Source organism: Mandrillus leucophaeus, unplaced genomic scaffold, assembly GCF_000951045.1.
Source record: "Mandrillus leucophaeus isolate KB7577 unplaced genomic scaffold, Mleu.le_1.0 Scaffold1150, whole genome shotgun sequence".
NCBI classification, from domain to species: domain Eukaryota; kingdom Metazoa; phylum Chordata; class Mammalia; order Primates; family Cercopithecidae; genus Mandrillus; species Mandrillus leucophaeus.
Window position 1 is genome coordinate 1163886 of NW_012099766.1, and position 23882 is coordinate 1187767.

The window sequence follows — 23882 nt, forward strand, 5'->3', positions numbered from 1 at the left end:
ATTGAGAGCTTTAAAAACTTTGCCACGGACATCTCAAGAGACTCCTCTCTTCACTACCCTCCTTTTGTTATCTTTGTATGTAAAAAAAGACTGCATTAAAATAAAATTCAATCTTCCCCTTTGGTTTTTCCATACTAACTTTACTACTAATTTTACACCTAAACTTCTAAAAAAGTCAGGGCACTTTCTGTACTTTAGGTCTAGAGTGATCAAAGGTTGTGTACTTGTCAGAGTTCTGAGTCGCAAACAATAGAAATGATGGGTTGACATAAGCAGGAAAAGGAATCCATCAAAAGAATATAGGATAGAACTCAGAATAAACAGGGAGCTTGAAGAAGTAGACTTGAGCAGAATCCAGTGAAGATAATAAGCAACTTGGAGGCTGGATCAGTCTGCCTGGGACCCTGTTCCTCACCTGCTGGGCACACACTGCTCTTCATCACACTGTCAGCAGCTACAACTGCCATGCCAATGGCCCTTCCACTCGATAGTGGCACATGTGAGACTGTAGGTCTGAGCCATCCCCTCAAGATTCAAAGTCCTGGGTAGGAACATCAGATTGACTACATTGAGGTTATAGATCCTCCCTCTGTCTGCCAGAGGGGCATGCAGAGGGAATGCATATTCCTGCTCCTGTAGTGGAAGGCTAGGTCCTCTCTCTCACCTATTCTGAGTAGAGATAAAAAAAGAAGAGGATTAGATACTGAGTAGCCCAGTATCTACCCAGTCATCTACCCTAAGACCTCACCTCTCTTGACTTCTCATCCCCGCAACTATCCCAAGGACTGTTTCCTAAATTTCCAAACAACATGGGTGACAATAATATAAATCTAAAACATAAAATAAAATAAGGGACAAAGGATCAGCCTTGTTGGCCAAATGAATTGATCAAAACTATGGTCGCTCACAAAGAAGATAAGAACTGAAACCAAAATACTTTTCTGTCCCAGTGCTAAATAATTTGGGGTCAAAGTTTAAGTGCCTGCTTTAATGCTGAGCACACGGAGACCAAGCAAAACTAACTTACGTACTTGCTCCAGGAAATGTTTGCTTTTAGAAAAAAAGGCTGTACATGGCCTGATCCAGCTTATTCAATAAGAGTAACAGGTCACTTATCAAGGCTCACTTTGAGAACCTCACTGCTCTTAGAGACGCCACTAATCCAAAACTGCTAGGCTCTAAATTCTACCTAATGCCAACTATTTTTCCATCTAGCAAGATCAGGCTCCCAGACCTGGCTATAAAACTCTACAAATATCTTCCCTTTACGTCCCCTTTCCGAAATACTACTAAGTTTAAAGGTGATATTCTCTCTTATTTCACTGAGACGAATACTTAGTTTCACTTGGTTCTGCCGGTGATCTCTTTTGGGGAGTTGGTTGCCAATAGAGGAATGGTTATACAAAGTGATCTGGAGATTCTGAAAGGCCCAAGTATCCCCACCTCCCACCATACTTGCCAAAACTTCCTATTGGATTGCCTGTGAGAAACAAAAGTTCATGAATTTTTAAAATTTATGTGTAAAATATTCCCAGTACCTCAAACTGTGTCTGACTAAGACTCAATAGATGAATTTGGATAAATGAAATTATAAATAAATAGTAAACTTTAATGTAATTTTATTGATTGGATAAACATTTATTTTTTTTAATAGAAACCAATGTGAGAGAAATAGCCACAATTTTGTAAATCCAGAAATTCAAATTATTTTCACATTGTTTTCCAGTTCTCAGCCACATGCAAGCATATATTTTGTAGTGTATTAACTTTAACCTGGATATACTTGTGCATTTTGCTTTTCTCATCAAAACATTCTAAATACTTCCATGTTACCATATACTTATCATAATAATCATCTTAATGACTATATCACAATCCATAAATATACATTTTCACTATCATTCATTCACTGTTTTGCCAACTGCAAAGGATGCTTTGACATATAGAGAAGTTTTATAGGAACACTCTCTTCTTAGTTTTTTCAGTGGATTGAACAGAACATATCAGAATTTATAAGTCAAAATAAGATGTGAGTACTGGCTATTTGTTGCAGTTAATCCTCTGAAAATCAATTAACCTTGACATTTCTTCTTAAGACAAATGAAGGCTTCTCTGCTTGGGTCTCTTAATTACACTCCATGAGTATAATTAAGACCCTGTGCTAAGGCACTGTGTGCATATGATATACTCTACAGTTGCCAAATCCTAGTCATAGATACTGTTTCAAACGGTGTAAATTAAACAAACAAACAAACAAAATGACCCAGACAAGGTCACCAAAGAGAAGAGAATAAAAAAATTGTGTGTACATATGTATTATATCAAGGTTCTTGGTTCCAGGTCTCAATCATACAACTCTATCAAATAGCCTTAAATAAAAGTAGCATGATCATAGGTTGCTATGAGTTAAAGTTGCAAATAATACGTTACAGTCAAGCTAAGGGCAAAACCATATGCACATGCCTTTCTGTTGTTTCACTAAGGTCACAACAGAAACCCCATTTACAGAAGAATGTTTTCTACAAGTACAATTTTTCCACACTGAATTCAATTTTATTCTTTATTTTATTGCTAAAATTGGCAGCATGATGAACTGGAATAATGCTTGAATGCCAGAAATAGTATTTAAGAATATATAGGAAAGCAATACTGTTTAATTCAATTACTATTTCTAAGAACTAAAATTCTCAAAAGCAAACTCAAATGCTAATTCAAATTACCTAAGATGTTATTACTGCTGGTAAAATATTAGATATACAAATTGTTTAAAATAAACTAATACTTTGAAAATGATAATGCATATTTTTTTTAAAAAAATCAGATCCTTCTCCATACTCCACAACCTGTAATAAATCTGGGAAACAGCTGAGTAATCTGGAAGATGCAGAAGTCCCGAAACACCAGAGGCTGCTATTCTCCAACAGATGCTGAAAGGTACTAGGAACCCAAGCACACCATTGAAGACCTACTTACTGGGACTAGGACAACCCCTACGGTCTTTCCAGAAGACCTACTAGCTATGCTCAATGCTCAGCTTCCTGTTCCCTGGTTTAACACCTGTCAGTCAGAGGACAGGTGGACCAATTATTGAAAATATTTTGGAGTGCTGTTTCATAATCATATGTCAGACAACCACCTGATACAGAGCTTCTTCCTCTCCCTGTGTTCTTTCAACTTCTTACCCCCATGTTGCACTGTGATTTCTCTTCCCTGTCTATCCTTCCACTCTCATTCTTTCCATATTATTCAGTCAGTTTCTCTGGAGCCCTTATTCCATGGCAAACAGACTTCACTTCATCCTCAGCCTTGCCAGCAAAAAGTCACCCCAGATCCCAACTTCCCTCACATTTGGCTCTTCACTAAAGATGCCACTTCCCTGTGGTGGATTCAGGGTAGGGTACTCTGGTTCTCAATGCCCTCTCTGGGTCCCAGGATGAAATGGGTGCTCTCCTGGTTACTCACATGTACTTACTCCTCCACCTTCTTGTAAAAACTTCTCATTTGACATCTATGCCAATCAACTCTACTTCCTCATCTCTGATTTCTGCCAGTCTCTTTGGTTAGTTTCTCATTCATTGAAAACTGCCCACCTTTTTAATCATCTTGACAGCTTGAATCCTGCTGCAGTCCTGGGTGACTTTGATGTTGATGTGGAGGCATCACCTTATGCCCCAATCTCTCAATTCCTCAGCTACATCTTTTCCACAGCAGTCACCCTCTTCCCTGGCAACCTTCTACGTCTTGAACATACCTTAAATTACCTCTAGCACTTACATCTTAAAGTTCATTTTATCCTCTAGATATGATCTATCTTTTGTTTGCTCAGTTATTCTAATTTCACCTGTTTGATATCAGAGATTTCTAGAGACCGTGAACACTTTCTATATCGGTATCTTCTTATATTCACTCATTTCCATAACCAGCTAAGTTGCCACAATTCATCATTTCTTTCACTCTTTTTCAAATACCTTCAAATCCCTTGCCTTATTTTTCTTATATTACACCTGCTTTCCAATTTTAGATGAGTCCAACTGTTTGCCTTTTCAGCGCTTATATCATAGCTGCTTAGCACTACTGGAAAATATTACAAAATCTCACATATTGGTTACATGAAAAGTTAATGGTAAGTTTTATCAACTGTACCTTCAATTAGCATTCTGGTCTAGCCATGTTTTAGCAGTTTTTATTTATCTAAGTGCAGACACTCTACTTTAATCTTGTCCCTGGACTTTGACCTGCTGTTCTGTCTTCCTGGTACCATCTTCCTTTGGTCTCAGGTTAGGTGTCAGTTCCTAACAAGCCAAGGTGAGTTTTCTCCCCAGTGAGATTTCATATTTCTCCATTTGTCTGCAGCCATATTTGTACATTATATAAAACAAACAAGATTATAGTGGTCTACTTTCTTGTACGTGCCCTACTTGATTCAATCCTCTGTGAAAGAAAAGGCTGTGTTTTGTCTTGTTGAGCCTTGGGTCATCAGTGCATATTTCAGTATACAGCAAATATCAGATTCTCACTATTTTTTGGATGAATATAAAGTGAATACATTAATACATGACTAATGCATGATTGAGGGGATAAGTATATTTACCAGGATCCCTTGCATGTATGATTTTATTGTTTTTAATTCTGTTTTATAATATGTATATAAATACAGGCATACTTGTTTTATTGTGCTTTGCTTGATATGGTTTGGGTATTTATACCCTCTAAATCTAATATTGAGATTTGATTCCCAATGTTGGTGGTGGGCCCAGTGGGAGATGCTTGCGTCATGGGGGCAGAGCCCTCATGAATGGCTTGGTGCCCTCCCTGTGGTTATGAGTTACTGTGAGATCTGATTGTTTAAAAGAATGTCGCACCTGCCCTCCTCTCTTACTCCCTCTATGTCATGTGACACAGCTTCTCCCCCTTCACCTTCTGCCATGAATAAAAGCTTCCTGAAGCCTCACCAAAAGCCAAGCAGATGATGGTGCCATGCCCAGACACCCTGCTAAACCATGAGCCAAATAAATCTCTTTCCTTTGTAAATTAGCCAGTCACAGGTATTCCTTTATAGCCATGCAAAACAGACTAACTCATTGCTTTATTACACTTCACAATATTGTGTTTTTAAAAATTGAATATTGTGGCAACCCTGCATCAAGCAAGTCTATTGGCACCATTTTTTCCAACAACATGTACTCACTTTGTGTTTCTAAGTCATATTTTGGTATCCTCACAATATTTTGAACTTTTTCATTATTATTATATCTGTCATGGTGATCTGTGATGAGTCGTCTTGGATGTTACTATTGTAATTTTTGGGATGCCACAAACCATGCCCATGTAAGACAGTAAACTTAATGGATTAATGTTGCATGTATTCTCACTGCTTCACCAACTGGCCATTCCCCAATTTCTCCCTTTTCCTCAGATCTTCCTATTCCCTGACACATAATAATATTGAAATTAGACCAGTTAATAACCTTACAATGGCCTGTAAGTGTTCAAGTGAAAGGAAGAGTTACAGGTCTCTCGCATTAAGTCAAAAGCTAGACATAATAAGGCTTAGTGAGGAAAACAAGTCAAAAGCCAAGATAGGCTTAAAGCCAGGTCTTTCACACCAGTTAGCCAAGTTGTGAATGCAAAGAAAAAGCTTTTGAAGGAAATTAAAAGTACTACTCCAGTGAACACAGAAATGACAAGAAAGCCAAACAGCCTTATTGATAATCTGCAGAAAGTTTTAGTGGTCTGGATAGAAGATGAAACCAGCTGCAACATTCCCTTAAGGCAAAGCCTAATCCCAAGCAAGGCCATAACTCTCTTTAATTCAATGAAGTCTGAGAGAGGTAAGGACTGCAGAAGAAAAATTGGATGCCAGCAGAGGGTGGTTCATGATGTTTAAAGGAAAGAAACCATCTCCAATACATAAAAGTACAGGGTGCACAAATTACCTATTTAACAAAACTGCATAAATACCCTCTGAACCTAAAATAACAGCTGGAAAAATAAGAGTGTGAAGTGAAGCAGCAAGTGCTGATGTATAAACTGTGTCAATTTATACAGAAGGTCCAGTTAAGATAATTGATGAAGGCAGCTACGCTAAACAACAGATTTTCAGTGGAGACAAAATAGCCTTCTACTGGGAGAAGATACCATCTACAACTTTCATAGCTAGAGAGGAAAAGTCAATGCCTGGCTTCAAAGTTTCAAAGGAAAATCTGACTATCCTGGTAGGAGCTAATGCACCTGGTAACTTTAAGTTGAAGTCAATGTTCATTTAATATTCCAATAATTCTAGGGCCCTTGAGAATTGTGCTAACTCTACTCTCTCTGTGCTTTATAAATAAAAAGTAAGGACTGGATGACAGTATACCTGTTTATAGCATGGTTTACTAAATATTTAAGCACAGTGTTGAGACATATTGCTCAGAAAAAAGATTCCTTTCAAAATATGACTGTTCATTGACAATGCACCCAGTCACTCAAGAGCTTTGCTGGAGACGTACAAGGAGGTTAATGTTATCATGCTGCTACCACAACATTCATTCTGAAGTCCATGTATCAAGGACTAATTTAAACTTTTAAGTCTTATTATTTAAGAAACACATTTCAAAAGGCTATAGCTACGTCAGATACTTGTTTCTCTGATGGATCAGGGCAAAGTAAATTGAAAACCTCCTGCACAGGATTCACCATTCTAGATGCCATTAAGAATATTTGTGATCCATAGGCATAGGTCAAAATATCAACATTAACAACAGTTTGGAAGACATTGATTCCAACCCTCACGGATGACTCTGAGTAGTTCAAGAGGAGAAAGTAACTGCAGATGTGGTGGAAATTGCAAGAAAACTAGAATTAGAAATGGAACCTGAAGATATAAAGAAATTACTGCAATCTTATGATAAAACTTGAATGAATGAGGAGTTGTTTCTTATGGATGAAGCAAAGAAAGTGGTTTCTTGAGACAGAATCTACTTCTGGTAAAGATTCTGTGAACATTGTTGAAATGGCAACAAAGGATTTAAAATATTATATAAACTTAGTAGACAAACTAGTAGCAGGGTTTAAGAGGATTGACTGCAATTTTGAAAGAAGTTCTACTGTGGGTAAAATGCTATCAGACAGCACTGCATGCTACAGAGAAATCATTGATGAAAGGAAGAATCAATGGTTGTGACAATTTTCATTGTTGTGTTATTCTAAGAAATTGTCACAGCCACCCCAATCTTCAGCATCCACCACCTTGATCAGTCAGCAGTCATGAACATTGAGGCAAGACTCTCCACCAGCAAAATGTTTCTGACTTGCTGAAGGCTCAGATGGTGGTTAGCATATTTTTTTTTAGCAACAAAGTATTTCTTACTTAAGGTATAGACATTGTTTTCTTAGAGACAATGCTATTGCACACTACAATATAGTGTAAACATAACTTTTATATGCACTGGAAAGCCAAAAAGTATGTGTGACTTGCCTTATTGTGATATTTGCTTTATTACAGGGGCCTGGATCTGAACCCACAATATCTTCGAGGTATGTCTGGTATATACCTTCAATAAATAAAGTTAGTCTGAATTAAATAATGTTGGAGAAATAAGAAAGCCAAAATCACATGTTAACTGAAACACAGAACAGTTAGTAGAGGAGTAAAGAGGGACACCACCTTTGAAATATGTGATCAAAAGCTGGGAAAGTTCTAGAAAGTGAATGGTAAAGAAGTACAGTATTTATGTATTATAAACTTTATATCGTAAATATTATTTATATATTATAAATTACATATTTAAAAAGTTTAAGCACTCTAAAGTTTTAAATTTCTACATATAGCTTTCACACAGCAAGGGATACGTGTGTGTGTGTGTGTGTATGTGTGTTTATGATAACATTTAGCACTAATCACAATTGTTTAGGAATTACATCACGGTAAAAATTCAGAACCCCCTGAGAAAAAGCCCTTCTGGGAATGCGGACAAAGGTCTCACCTTAACGAAGCTCAGAGCCACAAACTTCAGTGTAAATAATGCTAACCTATTAAATAAAGTTAATCCATCATCCAGAGATGTTGCATAGATGACTTCAAACAACATGACCAAATAGCATTTATTTTTGTTCAATTCCTCAGATTTGAAATAATCTAAAAATGCCTGGCTCCATCTACTTCCTTTCAACTGGAGGGCAGATTCTAAATGAATGAGAGAAATGGGATGATAAATAATATTTAAATTCTCAGTTCTAGAAAGAATTCTAAGTAGCTAGAATTTTTTTTTTTTCTTTTTGGTGGGGGGCACGTGTGTTTAACCCAAGAAGTGATATATTTTTTCCATAGTTTGTTTTCTATATACAGTTTTTTTTAAGAAACCTTTTGTCATTTTGCAGTTCTCATTTATACAGAAAAACAGTTTGATTACTTCATTCTTTAATGAATCTCAACTGAAAATATATTTTTTGTTTTGGATTTCTCCAAGCGATGCACTCTGGTCATATTAAGTTTGAATCAGTATTATACATTATGCAGTACATAATAATTAAACAAATATAATTTGGTCAGAATGTTTTTACCTACTTTTTTTCATAAACACAAATACTGTAAAACAGAATAAAAATGCTTTTAAAGAATTATAAGCTCTCCTCAAACACTTCAGTGATTCACAATTCTGCATTATGTAAGGATGGTCAGGCAGAGCAGTGTTGTAGCAAAGAAACTATCTGTGGAATGGAACCATTATTATTCAGTGATGGAAACAATCAAAGGAAAGGGCTTTGTTGAGTTCTGCCTTGTGCTTAATATAGTATTGTTCCCTAGCACTTTTCACGGTAAAATAAATGCTTCCCTGGGTTCGCTTTAAAAAATATGGGATTCCCCAGCCAATCTATGTTACTAAAACAAGTCACATTGGCACAAGAAAGTTTTGAAAATAGGAACCAGTTCCTCTGATGTTGGTGAACACAAAAGTTGCCACCCTCTTCAGTGTTTTTAAGAATGTGGGAGCCTGGTGAAATAGAAGTCTTTGATATATAAAGGTAAATCTTCCCCTGATACATGCTGCTTTACTGACACACAGATATAAAGTAAAATACTGTGGTATAGTATCAGTCCATTCAGCATATCCTTAACGAGGACACCAGAAAGTACTACAAGAATGAAAAGGTACTGTGATAGCCTGAAAAAGACATTGGAGTTTAATCATGATATTATTATTTTGTAAACTGAAGGCATGGCAGATATAGCATAAACTTTTTAGAGATTCTACGATAGGTGAGAAAAAAGTCAGCAGTTTTTCACTGCTTATTTTAGATTAGATTCAAGAATTGCCCTGATTCTGGAAATACGATGATTTTTATCCAGATATTTTAAAGTGCTCCATCACTCTTAGACTCTAATTTTAATCTTGAAAATCACAAATTTGGGGCCAGGCATGATGGCTCACGCCTGTAGTCCCAGCACTTTGGGAGGCTGAGGCGGGCAGATTACATAAGGCCAGGAGTTCGAGACCAGCCCGGCCAACATGGAGAAACCCCGTCTCTACTAAAAATGCAACAAAAATAGCCTGGTGTGGTGGGACATGCCTGTAGTCCCAGCTACTTGGGAGGCTGAGGCAGGAGAATCGTTTGAGCCCAGGTGGCGGAGGTTGCAGTGAGCCGAGATCGCGCCACTGCACTCCAGCCTGGGTGACACAGCAAGACTCCCTTTCAAAAACAAAACAAAACAAAAATAATCGCAAATTTACAAATTGTAAAGCAAAGACAGATATAGTTATATCAGAACAATGCTTTAAAATGAAAGGATTGTGATATTTTGTGAGTATCCTGAGAAGTTTAGATAAACACCACAATAATAAATTGTATTTAAATCAATCAAAACCAAAATAATCCAGTTTTATCTGCTTAGTATGTATCTTCAAGATTATTGGAAGTATTGTTTCCCAATTTTCTTTTAAAATTTCATCTAGTTCAAGAATACTATATTTCTAGAGAATGTTTCACAATCACAATTATGTGTTTTATTTTCAATTTGGGAAACTTTGCCTAGCGAGTTATAGATCTTCCATATAACATTCAATCAGAACTTAGATAAATCTCTTGAAGCTTGAACACATATCAAATATGAAGGTACAGGCTTCATGGTAGACTGTGAAATACAATCTTTAACTTTATAAACCCTTATATCCAAAATATTTAAAATATGAAATGCCCATTAATATCTTCTTAAGTTTAAAAGACCAAATTTGAAAGATCAGATGTGACTGATCCAGACTTCTGTTTTTCTTTTTTTATTTTCTGTTTGGATTTTGATTCAGTAACAAATTGCTGAAAATAAACTTTTTTTAATGTTCACTGTAACGTACTGTTTGTACTCAAGAACATAAGATGAAGAGTGGTTAGTCAAAGAATCCAATGTCTAACTGGCATCTGGGACCAGTCCCTCTGTGAATAGCACACAAATCAAGGAAATAGTTCTGGAAGATCCTTGTAAAATGAACCCTTGTATGACTAAAGTAATTCTTCTCTCTCTGTTGGGTAGTAAAATTTATCCCCAAAAGTGACCATGTGTTCTTTTACATTCTTTTCATTTTCTTTTTTTTATAGGACATAGTGATACGAAGGTACACAGTGTACTTCTTCAGAGAGGTAATAGGATACTAGGGATGAGAAAGTGTTTGTAACATTCTCCACCCACCCATATCCCTGAATATACATCTATCCAGAGGGGTGTCATTATGTCACAAGGCGATAAGTCGCTTCTTGGCTCTCATTTTATTATAGCAGATGCAGCAATGAAACATAAGTAGAGAGTTTTATTGCTACCTCCCCCACCCTTTCTTTGTTCCCATAACTTCCCACCTGTGCACTGGGAATTATTTCCACATGTGTGGCAAGCTAGACTCTCCTTAGATTGTCTAGGGGCACATGGACCACATGGGGGAATGTAAGCCAGTGCCCAAGATAGGACTGAAAGGAGATCCTAATTCTGAGGATTCTGAGCAGGAAACTATGTAGAAGTCAGCAAGGTTGTAGAAGAGGTGAAGCAGAAGTAGGGAAACCACCATTCTCGTTCCAAACATAACTGAACAGCACTTGAAAGCAAGACATGTCTGCGGGAAGATGCCAGATACAGACTTTTGAACACAAATGTCACAAGTCCATAATAACTGTAACTTTCTGAAACAGGAGCCAATTTCTGGTTGACTCCCAAATCTGCTAGAACATCCATCTCTACCCCAAGAGTTATTTGTAGAGGATCTCTGAAGCCAATTCCAATAAGTAAACAAACATTAACAACAACAAACATTATTTGTTCTAGTATTTTCCCAGTATAGGAGTAGTAGTTTTTGATGTTATATATTAAGTATTTACAATATGTGAAAAATGGGGATAAGTATTATATCATTAGAACAAACCCAGGAGGTAGGTGCTCCCATTTTTCCTACTTTTGCTTTTGTAAAATTAGGAACTTGGAGTGGTTAAGTACCTTCACAAGGTGGTACAGCTAGTAGGTGGGAGGCAGGACTCAAGTTCAGACCATCTATGTCCAGAGCCCCAACTCTTGTCCACTCACTACCCGGCTATCAGCCACCATAAGCATGCTATTGCTTCATTCTCAACTCTTCTCTGCCTGCTCTCTTAGTGCTTGGATGTTTTATTTGCCACCATCCAATATTCAAGGGACCAGCTATCCTTGTCTCCAAGTGAAATTGTTCTGTAGGTTAAATGTCATTCTTGTTTTCCCCTTATTAAGTTGGGCCCACTTCTTGCCTTACAGTTTCTTCTCCCTGCTGCACACTTCCATCATTATTTCATAGGTCCTTAGGGTTACCAACATATTCAAAGTAAAGAGAAAGTAAAAATTCAAGACACTGTTTAGAACAAAATATTCACTTTATAATACACATGTCTAACAAAAGACTCATGTCTAGAAAATACAAAGAGCCCTCAGAAATCAATAAATAAAAGAAAAACTGAACAAATGTCTGAATGAGCATAAGACAAAGAAGATATCCAAATGTTCAATAAACACATCAAAAAGTAAGCGATATTCCTACTCAACAGGGAAATGTAAATTAAAACCACAGTCAGATACCAGTACACATTCACCAGAATGACCAAAATGAAAAAGACTGAAAATACTAAGTGTTGGTAAGAATATAGAACAACTGTACCTTGCACGTATTGCTGGTGGGAAGGCAAAAGAGTACAACACTTTAGAAAATAAATATTTGCCTCCTTATGACTCAGAAATGCTACTTCTGGGAATATACTCAAAAGAAATGAGTGCATATGTTCACAAAAAGACTGGTATAAGTGTACACAGCAGCTTCATTCATAATCCCCTCAAACTAGAAACAACCTAAATGTTCATTAGTAAGAGAGTAAAAATAAATAAATTATGGTATATTTATGCAATAAAAAGAACAAGTTGCTGAGATATACACAAACATGCATTTCTTTTTTCTTTTTCTTTTTTTTTAAAAGAACATTTCGACTAATAGAAGCCAGACACAACAAGTACATACGGTGCAATTCCATTTATGTGAGGTCCAAGGGGAGGCAAAGTAACCTTTAGTGATAAGTTGAGAAATAGGATGGTGACTATGTGAGTGTATAAATACATAATAATTCAAGATGTATAATGCATATAAATTATACCTTAGTAAAAGGATTTTATAAAAGGTAACAGATAGAAAATTATTTAGGAAGAAAATATGAAAAACTGACTTTCCAAATTACTTCTATGCCATGTTCATAACATTTCAAGTCACTAAGAGCTGTCTCTCTTACTTCGAGGAAGGTCAGTAAACAACGGTGAAGCCTGAATGAGTCTACCCTGTACGGAAAGTTAACTGGCAGAAGAATTCAGGGTTATAGGCATCCCAGGTCTTAATAATTCTGTTTTGGGTTCATTTACGGTTTCTAAACACACACAATCTAACAGTTTGGGCACACTCAAAAGAAATTGTTAAAAACTGTACATTTGAACACATTCGCATTGCTTGGGAAAAAAACTCAAAGTAGAAATACGAAAGTGTGAATAACTAAAAGTTCTTTTGAACTCAGTCTCTTGACCCAAGTACTTCATGAGGAAGCTAATAGCTGTCATCTACAACACTTATTTTTTCAGGCCAAAGTTCTATTTCAGAAACTAATGATTCTCAGGGCCATACCGTGGCTTTCTAAAGTGGTGGAACAAGTCTCTAGACCCACTGCCTGACACTTGACAAACCAAATATCTGGCATACTGATACACCAGAAGAAAGATCAAAAGGCTATGATGTTAAGAAAGAAAGGAAAATGAATCTGGAGGGCATGAAAAGTCACCTTTACCATCAAAGATTTGCAATTGCTAAGGTCTTGTCTCAGCACAGGTTGACAATGGGACTTAAAGGCATACTAACCTTTAATAATGGGGAACTGGGCTGGAGACAACTCAGATAAAATAGGGTAAATTTCCCATTAGTTCTTTCTGACAGCTGTGAAGGAATCGGGCTCCTAGTTTACTGAAATGGCTACAGAATAAAAGCCCGAACTTTACCTTCTATTTCTCCTTCAAAGCTTCGACATTCCAGAAAATTATACTCCTGATTTTTCTTTCCTCAATATTCAATTCACAAATTGTTCTGGCTTCCAAATGTAATAACAATACCTTTAATATGTACTGAGTTTGGTTCTTGTTGATTGGCCATTATTGTCTATTGTTTCTTTTGAAAAGAAACCCTTGTTCCATCTCTCAAAAAGAAAAATTATTTTCTTCATAATATTGGATAAATTTGTAAATAGTAAGCATGATATTGCTTATATAGTCATTCCTTGGTATATGTAGGGGATTGGTTTCAGGACTATCACATGTACCAAAATTCATGCATACTCAAGTCCTGCAATTTGCCCTCTGGAACCCACATATATGAAAATTCAGTCCATCTGTATACATGAGTTTCACATCCCAAGAATACTATATTTTCCATTTGTGTTTGGTTGAAAAGAATCCTCATATAAGGGAACCTGTGCAGTTCAAACCTGTATTGTTCAAAGGTCAATTGTACTTGATTCTTAGACTTTTAATGAAGACGGAAATAAATTTGAATCAACAGAGATGCTGTGATACAGATAATTCTGAACCCTGAAGTTCCTTGGCACTTGGAGACTGTTTTTAGCAATACATTCTCCCTCTGCCACCAGGCTGGGGTGCAGTAGCAGGATCTTGACTCACTGCAACCTCTGCCTTCCCAGGCTGAAGCGATCCTTCTGCATCAGCCTCCTGAGTAGTTGGGACCACAAGCACAAGCCACCACACCCAGCTATTTTTTTTGTATTTTTGATAGAGATGGGGTCTTGCCATGTTGCCCAGGCTTGTCTCAAACTCCTGAGCTCAATAAATCCCTGCCTCAGCCTCCCAAAGTGCTGGGATTATGGGCATGAGCCACTGCACCCAGCTCAAGATTTTAGATTACACACAATGTCCAACTACATAGAGATATATTAGGTATATTGCATCATTTTATTTTAAGGGCACATGATATAACACCAACTCAAAATGAGAAATCATGGTTTGCAACCAAAATTTTTGAGATACCAAAGCTAATTGAATACATCAGGGCTTTAAATTAGTACATTTTAATTTTAATTATAATCTCATCTTCCACAAGTGTGAAGAAAGTAAGATAACTATTCTAAGATAACCTGCTGTATAGTAAACAGTTAATCAGGACTGTGTCAATTAAATATAGAAAGGTCTGTTTGAAACACGGGTCTTTAGTGGACTTTAATTTCAGGAGTTATCCACCATTCTGTAAATGGTAAGAGTGGTTCAATTTGCCTAAATTGTCTGTGCAAATAATGTGGTTTATGCTGAATATCCACTTTCTTTCTGGAAATCTGGAACTTTGTATATCCTAGGCAGAGGGTACCTAAGTGACTGGCCTCCAGTAAAAACTCTAGGTACTGAGTCTTTAATAGGCTTCCCTGGTAAAGGCATCCCTGGTGAACACATTTCACATGTGTTGTCTCAACTCATTACCAGAGGAATTAAGTGTATCTTGTCTTACTTCACTTGAGGACTCTTGGAAGCTTACGTTTGGTTTCCTCCAGATTTTGTCCCAACTACCTTTCCCTTTGCTTATTCTGCATTGAATCCTTTTGCTGTGACACATCAGAGCCATGAATATGACTATTTCCTGAATTATGAGAGCTCTCCTAGCAAATCGTTGAACCCAAGGGTGGTCTTGGGAACCCTGGATACACCTGATATCTGTGAATTTTCTACACAGACATAACAGCAGCAATGTTAATTCCAAAGAAAGGAGAAATAGTTTCAGGGGAACAGCATTTTTCAAAAAATGTTCTGGTCAAGGTGTTATAAAATTCCCATCTGCTTTAGTATGAGTTTGATCAAAGTGCATGCATTCTTCTTTAAACACATAGCTCAATTACAACAACAGAAACAAAATATATTTCCTCTTTTCATTGCTTCAGAGTGAATATTTGTTGTCTTATTATTTATCTAGTAGTATTTTCCTCATACCTTTTCCTAAAACAGTTCCCTTAGACTGGTCAATAACAAGTAAAACAGCTAAATTCAGTATCTTTGAGTTGAGTTACTAGTCAAATTTCCTCTGAGCATAACCTTCCTAACTTTAACAAGATCCAAAAAGGCATATTCCCTAGAGATGCCTTTAACTTGGCAGACAATGTGGGAGCATCACATTTGTAGCATAGTAATTGTTTTGTTCTTATAGTTTTAGCAAATGTTCAAGAGTCTATATATGCATGGCCCACTGGCTTCATCCTCTTTCCTTTCTATCCAGGCTTCTTAAAAATGCAGCTGGTCACAAGAACAAATAATGGATGTGCCCAATATCCTTACTTTCTTTCACAATTTTTAACCTAGTGACATTGCTTTAAAGTGTAAAACCCCACTGATAAACAATACGAAAAAGAATAAAAACAAAAACCATACCCTGCAAAGTAGGAAATAAAAATGTTACACGACGGAGATGTGACTGTGGCTGACTCCTCTGTAAGTACTAATACTAAATAAATTTACCTTATACTGGGAGCTGAAATGGTATTCTGGTAAGCAATACTTCGAAACGTCAAAGGCAAAATTTTTAGACTCATGAATACCATCGCATATTTCTTTTGATTCTAATTACAATACAATCTATTCTTGATGCCAAATTCATTTTGCATCACTGAACATTTCCTATTGTTTCTAGACATGTATCACTACACGGTAATTTGTCCATTAGTTCTCATTTGTTAAAATTTTTTCTATCAAATCACATATGGCCAATATTAATTTTCCAAGTACAACTGCCCTTTTGCAAATGTTTATTAGCATTCACCAATACATTTTCAGCTCTTCTTTGTAAAACAATTTCACTAAAATGTCTTCTCCTGCAGATATAGATACGTCACCTGAGAAATTCATCCCTTTTTTTTTTACTCTAGAAACCCCACTGTTCTCCCACTCAAATCAAGCAATGAGCCACAAAAACTCAAAAGACCAGAGATAATAATCACATCTAAAATATAAAATGGAGAAGTGACATCTTGAGGGCACTCACCCACTGGAGTCTGCAGAAGTGATAGCAATCAGTGGCAGAATCTTCAGGGGGAGGCTGGTTGGTCGTTGAATGTTCTCCGATTCACTTTTCAAGTCAGCTTGTTCCAACTGTCTGAAGGCGAGAGGGGGAAGCTGAATATTGCGACATGAAAGTCTCCGGACAAGATAGGGTTCCATTCCGTGGAAAGGGTCTTCCTCTTCATTACTGGAATGTAGTGTTTCCTCAGAGGCCTGAAGTAATAGTTCAAGAAAGTACATATAATCAACAAAAGTCACAGTGTTTATCATTACATAATGCTTAATACTTTCCTGGGAAAGAAATTAAGTAAAATTTATACATGAAAAAATGCTATCTGGAAAACAGTGACATTAAGTGAATGATATTTGATTCACTAAAATCTAAATTTATATTTAACATAGTAAATTTGTTTACCAGGTGTGGCTTGGTTAAGACAGTTACCTAACATCTTCAGTAATCTTAGACTTTATTAGCTTTGTGCGTGGATTCTATAAAATCAAGGATAAATCAAAATGTTTTTATAACTCCTATGAAATGAATTGCAAACATCATTAAATACATATCTTGACATATGCATGTGTCATATATATACAGTTATGCATCACTTGATAATGATCCATTCTGAGAAATGCATCATTAGGAAATTGCCTTGTTTTGTGAACATCACAGTGTATTTACACAAACGTAGATGGTACATTGTAACTGTACTAAATACTGTAGGCAATTATAACACAATGGGAAATATTTGTGTATTTAAGCATATCTAAACATAGGAAATATACAGTAAAAATACAGTATTATAATCTTATGGTCACCATGGTATGTGTGGCCCATAGTTGACTAGAATGTTATATAGCACATGACTATATTTATATATATATTTTCTTACATGCATGCCCATGAAAAGAGAGGAAGAAAAAAAGTCCTATTTTTTCCTGCATATTTAAGGCCATATTTGAAACATATGTTTTCATATGTCACATCTTACTCAGATATACTCTTGACAATTATTATAAGACTGAGAGGGTAGTAAGAAAAAAAAGGCTTTACAAGAAACTTGAGGATGCAGTAGATCTGTATTTAAGTTACAACTCAGCAGAACTTTGCAAATTTGATCCATGTTATCCACATGCAAAGGTAAACCCAGGTCAAAATGTAGTATTTTGATTCTAGTTGAGAAAAATATACTATCACATGAGCAATAATTATTTCCAAATGGCTGGAAAGTCTACTCTAGCAATATTTATTATATCCACATATTGAGAATTATAGAATCACCAAATGTTATAACATGCTTCTATAGAGTGCTGGGTTTTCTAATCTTTGCACTGCCACTTTACTATTTGTGTTGCTAGAGTGTTGCTTAGTCTCTCTAAGGCTTATGTTTCTTTACTATAAAAATGTGACTAATATTTACGTACAAGAATTAAATGAGACCATGTACCTGATGTGCATAGTTCATTACCTGCATTGTGATTAGCACTCATATATGGCAATTTCCTTCCCTTCTGAGTTTTACAGGTGAAGAAACTAGCCCAGGGAGGGAAGTTTATATTTCCCAAAATTAACCCACTGGCTGAAAGTTAGAAATTCATCAAGCTTGGAATATCCAGCCTTGTTTATTACACTCCTTAGTATACAGCTGTCTTTGGGCAAGTAACTTAGGCTCATTGAGGTTGTTTCTCCATCTGAAGACTGAGATAATAATATTTACCTCTCAGAGTCACTGTGTGGACCAAATATGTAAAGTATTTGAAGCACCAATATCTGGCAAAGAGTTTGCACTCAACAAAATGGCAGCTATTATTATAATCCAGGGTAATTTCCCCTTTCTTCATAGCACTATGCTGTCTTTGAAGATCATTCTTCATATTGGTTCCCAACTAGAAAATTTTTGTCTTCCTGATTTATATCTTGAAAAAGGTGAAAGGACGTGAGATGGTGGACTCTATCCAACCTTGGGTTGTATTGTCCAGTTGTATAGACAAACAAGACAATAGAAGGGCACTGAGAAGGTTTAAAAAAAAGGGATGAAAGCTAAAAAGGAAGTTCATTTATTTCAAATCCTAAATTCTGAGATGTTTTATAAAACATCAATAATAATGACTAATATTTACTGAGTCCTTATTAAGTAGTGCTGTGTTTTACATATACTGTCTCATTTAATTTTTACTAAAATCCTATGAGTTAGTTCTTCTTACTTTTCCCATTTTACCCATTAAAAACCCCAGAGACCTATCAAATATCATGCATTGGCCACACAGCCACATGGCTAGTGAGGTGATTAATCATCTTACTTCACCTGGGACCTTTTGATTTCAGCACTCAAAGTCCTATGTCCAGAGAAACCCCAGAGTCCCAAGGAAACCAGGATGATTGATCACCCTACATGTCAGGATCCAAACCCAAATCTCTTCTAGTTAAAACTGGAGCTAAAAGCCACCATGCTGCACTACCTTAACAAGTATAGTCACTGGCAGAGTGAGTATTACTAGAAAAGAACAGAACACACACTAATTGATCATAACTCAATAAGCTTCACATTTTCATTTGAAAAATTAAACAGAACTGAGATGACAGCAGCCCTACATAAACATTAGAAATGAATGACAATCTGTCATTAAATGAGAGGATAGAAATTTTATCCCCTGTTCTGCCAGTAACTACTCAGGTGGTCTTAAGAGGTGCCATTGGTTGTTAAAAAATCAGAGCACTTCATAACTGGAAGGGGTCTTAAGGTTTATTTTGTATAATGTCTTGATTTTTTGTCTGCAGAGACTAAAGAAAAGCAAGGTTAAGACCAGCAGATCTGGAACCGGACCTGGGAGTCTGAATTTTAGCATGCACCACCTACGATCCCAATGCAGAGGGTTTGAACATCACATTTTAAAAAATAATGACTTGGAGACATTAGAAACACTATATTTTCCCCATCATCTTCTTGCAATAATGCCATTTTCTGGCAACAACACAATGTACAAATTGCTATTTGTATATTGCTATTGCTATATACAAATAACTCATTCCAGATCTGCTGGTCTTAACCTTGCTGGTCTTTAGTCTCCATAGGGATAAAATCAAGAGGTTATACAAAATAAACCTTAGCAACACTTCCAGCTATAAAATGCTGATTTTGCAACAACCAATGGCAAATCAATGTTTCTGTCAGATAACAAATATAGAAAAAAACAGAAAGCATATGCACTTGGAACAGTCTTAGCTTTTAGATTGGGAAAGTGAGCCTCTGTGTACTTATGTACCTAGGAAGTTCCTCTAAGAACAGAACTTCATTCCTGGATTGGAAACAGGTCTTGATTAAGTTAATGACTTATGTGTTGTGATGGTTAATACTGAATGTCAACTTGATTGGATTGAAGGATACAAAGTATTGTTCCTGGGTGTGTCTGTGAGGGAGTTACCAAAGGAGATGACCATTTCAGTCAGTGTACAGGGAGAGGCAGACCCACCCTCCATGTGGGTAGATACCATCTAATCAGCTGCAAGCACAGTTGGGTTAAAAGCAGGCAGAAAAACATGGAAGGACTGGAATGCCTGAGACTTCTGGCCTCCATCTTTCTTCTATGCTGGATGTTTCCTGCTCTTGATCATCAGACTCCTGTTTTCAAACAGGTGGACTCTTGGACCTACCCAAGTGGTTTGCCAGGGGCTCTCGGGCCTTGGGCCACAGACTGAAATCAGCTTTCCTACTTTTGAGTGTGATGAGAATTATAGAATCATCAAATGTTGTAACATGCTTCTATAGAGTGCTGGGTTTTTGGATCCTTGCACTGCCACTTTACTTACTTTTGAGGTTTAGGGACTTGAACGGGCTTCCTGGCTCCTCAGCTTACAGACCACCTATTGTGGGATTTCACCTTGTGATCATGTGAGTCAATACTCCTTAATAAACTCCCTTTCACATATACATCCATCCTATTAGTTCTGTCCCTCTAGAGAACCCTGACTAACACATGTATAAATACTACTCTTCTGGATGAACATAGAAAAGAAGAACAAAGGATGAATCTAGCAAAGCTTCAGTAGCACTAAATATAGCTGGCCAAAGTTAACATCTTTTTATAAGCATTTAGCTGCCTACTCTGGGTGTTAGCATTGCAATTGCAAAAATGCTTTATGTAACTGAGGTTATCTGTTGAATGACTTAATGTTTGTGACATTCTCTTTTAGATAAAACTGCCTCAAGAGGTAACTTTTCTGAGATAATTATCTCTACTAAAAATGACGTTTACACCCATGCTTACACTCTGTTAGTTTAAACCCACTTTCTATTAATACTTTCATCTTTATAACAAAAATGATAAAGCACTAGAGGGCTATATTCTAACATTTTCCATTCCAAAACAGTATAAGAGGCTTTTTCACACTCTAGATCAATGTGTATCAGTTATGGTTCAGAAATAAAAAGAACAACCTTATCAAGTACAAGGCAAGAGGTTAGATGTCCTTATTTTGGAGAGAGATGTAAAACTAATTGCCAGAGCAATAAGTATTTTATGTTATTGTTAGAAAATGGCATTATGGCAAGGAGATGATGGGAAAAGATAGTATTTCTAATGTCTCCAAGTCATTATTTCTCAAAATGTGACATTCAAACCCTCTGCATTAGAATCATAGATGGTGCCTGCTAAAATTCAGACTCCTGGGTCTTATTCCAGATCTTCCTAAACACAATCTCTATGAGTAGGGCTTATGAGTCTGAATAAGTCACCAGTATCATTCTAGTGCATATTAAAGTTTGAGAACTAATGTTTTTGACATTTTAGACACAGTTTAATAAAATTGTTTGGCAAATATCCAGGCACAAAGATGTTCACTGCAGCTCATTTATAATAACAAATAACTGGATGTAATCTAATTGCTGCACTGAAGGATTGACTTAGTAAATGTTGATACATCATATGATGAAATACTATGAGACTGTTAAAATAATGTAGAAGAATACATAATCATGTAATGATACAATGTTGAGTGGGAAGAACAGATTATAGAGTGATTCATTTTTATAAAACAATAATATCAAAACAAAACAAAAAAGTCACATATTATATTCATAAAACAATTCTTTAAAGATGTATCCTAATTCTCTAAAATGGCTCTCCTGAGTAGTACTGGTAATAATTCTCTTTTAGTATCTTTATTAATTATTACCTTCTATATTCCCTATAATAAAAATGTCTTGTTTTTCTATTTTAAAAGTCTAATAAAAGTCATAATAATAAAATGATACAACATTCACCTTGCTATTGATGGGACTTAGAAATATCTCACATTCAGCTTCAAGATACGCAGTATCAAAATAAAAGAAATGCTAACATATTGAAATAAATTTAATATGAACCTGCTACCTTGTAGTAAAATAAAATTATATTCAATAATTAGCCAACTTATATGGAATAATTGACAACCAAATAACTTTAATGTTATGCTTTTTACTGTTAGGACAAATATCTTTCTGAAATACATGCCTAAAGTAAGTAATTCCATAATAATTGACGCTTACAATGGATGAATGTCAAATTTATTATTATTATTTTCCTTTTTGTTTGTTTCAGTTTCTATCCAAGGTATTTAATTAATTTCTTTGTTTAATTTTTTTCTTTCAAAAGTAGATAGCAAACTACTTAATGGCCTTTAAAACACAGACATGCACATCACTAGGGTTAAATAAATTTCTGTGGTTCTTAATAATCTCACGGTCTCTGGCACTTATTTCATATATAGAGAGAGAGGGTAGAAATAAAATTTCCATAAGAAAATCCCCTTAAAATGTGTGTGTGTATATATATACACACACACTATATGTATACACATATATATACACATATACATACATATGTAAACATGTATATACATATATATATGTACATATATGGGCATTGCAGGAAAGAATGTTTCTTTCTGGGCATGCAGTGAGACCACATCTCCAGACTCCCTTACAGGTAGCTATAGAGATGTCAGTGAGTGTTACATTACATGTTCATTGATTATAAGTTAAGGAAATGTGTATGTGTCTGTATATGTGCCACTTTCAGGCCTGCCACATAAAAACTTTGTGAGTACAACCCCCTATTTCTCTTCCCCTCTGTAGCCCCTCACCATGTGTTGAAGATGGTAGAGGCACAAGATAGAAACTATGGTTTCTTAATCACTATTTACAAAAGAGACACTTGCCAATCAGAAACACTTATTTTGGAGTACATGAGCCACAGATAATCTTCTGCTGGGGTAATCCACAAACATTTGGCGTTTCCTTGTTACAGGTAGTGCTATATTTTATACATATATCTTTAAAGTTAGAGTTCAACCTATCTTAGTTGTGTTTCCATTCCTATTAATTTCTCAATTAATCATTTATTGAGCACCTACTACCTTTCATGTTTGTGTCGGGTACTGAAAATGCAGAGATGAATTAGGCACCTCCTTTTGCTTAGGCACTTACAGTTCATTTGAGATAAAATATAATAGACAGATAATCACCAGTATATGATCAGAGCTGTAACAGAGAACTTAGGGTTTACTGGAGTACATAACACTTTTGCAAGTTGAAAGAAAGTGCCAGCCAGTTGTGACATCGACAAAAAGAGAACATCTGGACTGTCACAGACAAAAAAATTAAAAAAAGATGTAGATCACCCCATAAATTGGTCATTTATATTTTGCTTTCTGTCTATCTACTTCTCCAGTCATTTTCATTTAGTCTCATTGCTGGTTCCTCAATTAGCTGTCTTTAAAACCTAGGCGTTGTCCAAGCTGCTATCCTTCAACCATTTCTCTTTTCTTTTCTTTTCTTTCTTTCCTTTCTTTCTTTCTTCTTCTTCTTTTTTTTTTTTTTTTTATGCAGTTTTACTCTTGTTGCCCAGGCTGGAGTGCAATGGCACGATCTCAGCTCACTACAACCCCGCCTTCCAGGTTCAAGCAATTCTCCTGCCTCAGCCTCCCAAGTAGCTGGGATTACAGGCACCCGCCACCACGCCCAGCTAATTTTTTTGTATTTTTACTAGAGATGGGATTTCATCATGTTGGCCAGGCTGGTCTCAGACTTCTGACCTCAGGTGATCCACCCGCCTCGGCCTCCCAAAGTGATGGGATTACAGGTGTGAGCCACTGAGCCCGGCCTCATTTTTCTTTTCAGTCTGCCCACTCAGGTTAAAAATATCATCCAAGACAATGAATACAAATATCTTCTGCCTTTTTATTTATGACACCAAGTCAATCTTCAGCCTGAAAAATGTAGGAGAGTGATCTGCCTATGTGACTGTTCACTGTTAGCCTGTACACATGGACACATCTGGAAGGAAG

At 36.3% G+C, this 23882-nt stretch overlaps 1 protein-coding gene across 1 annotated transcript in view; it reads right to left on the reverse strand.

The window, feature by feature from the left end:
• PDE4D (phosphodiesterase 4D, cAMP-specific) overlaps window positions 1–23882 on the reverse strand; it is a 1430592-nt gene that overhangs the window by 1016952 nt on the left and 389758 nt on the right. Inside the window, exon 3 of the mRNA XM_011998004.1 lies at window positions 16545–16774. Within this exon, the coding sequence (XP_011853394.1) occupies window positions 16545–16774 (230 nt within the window). The remainder of the gene's footprint in view (window positions 1–16544; window positions 16775–23882) is intronic.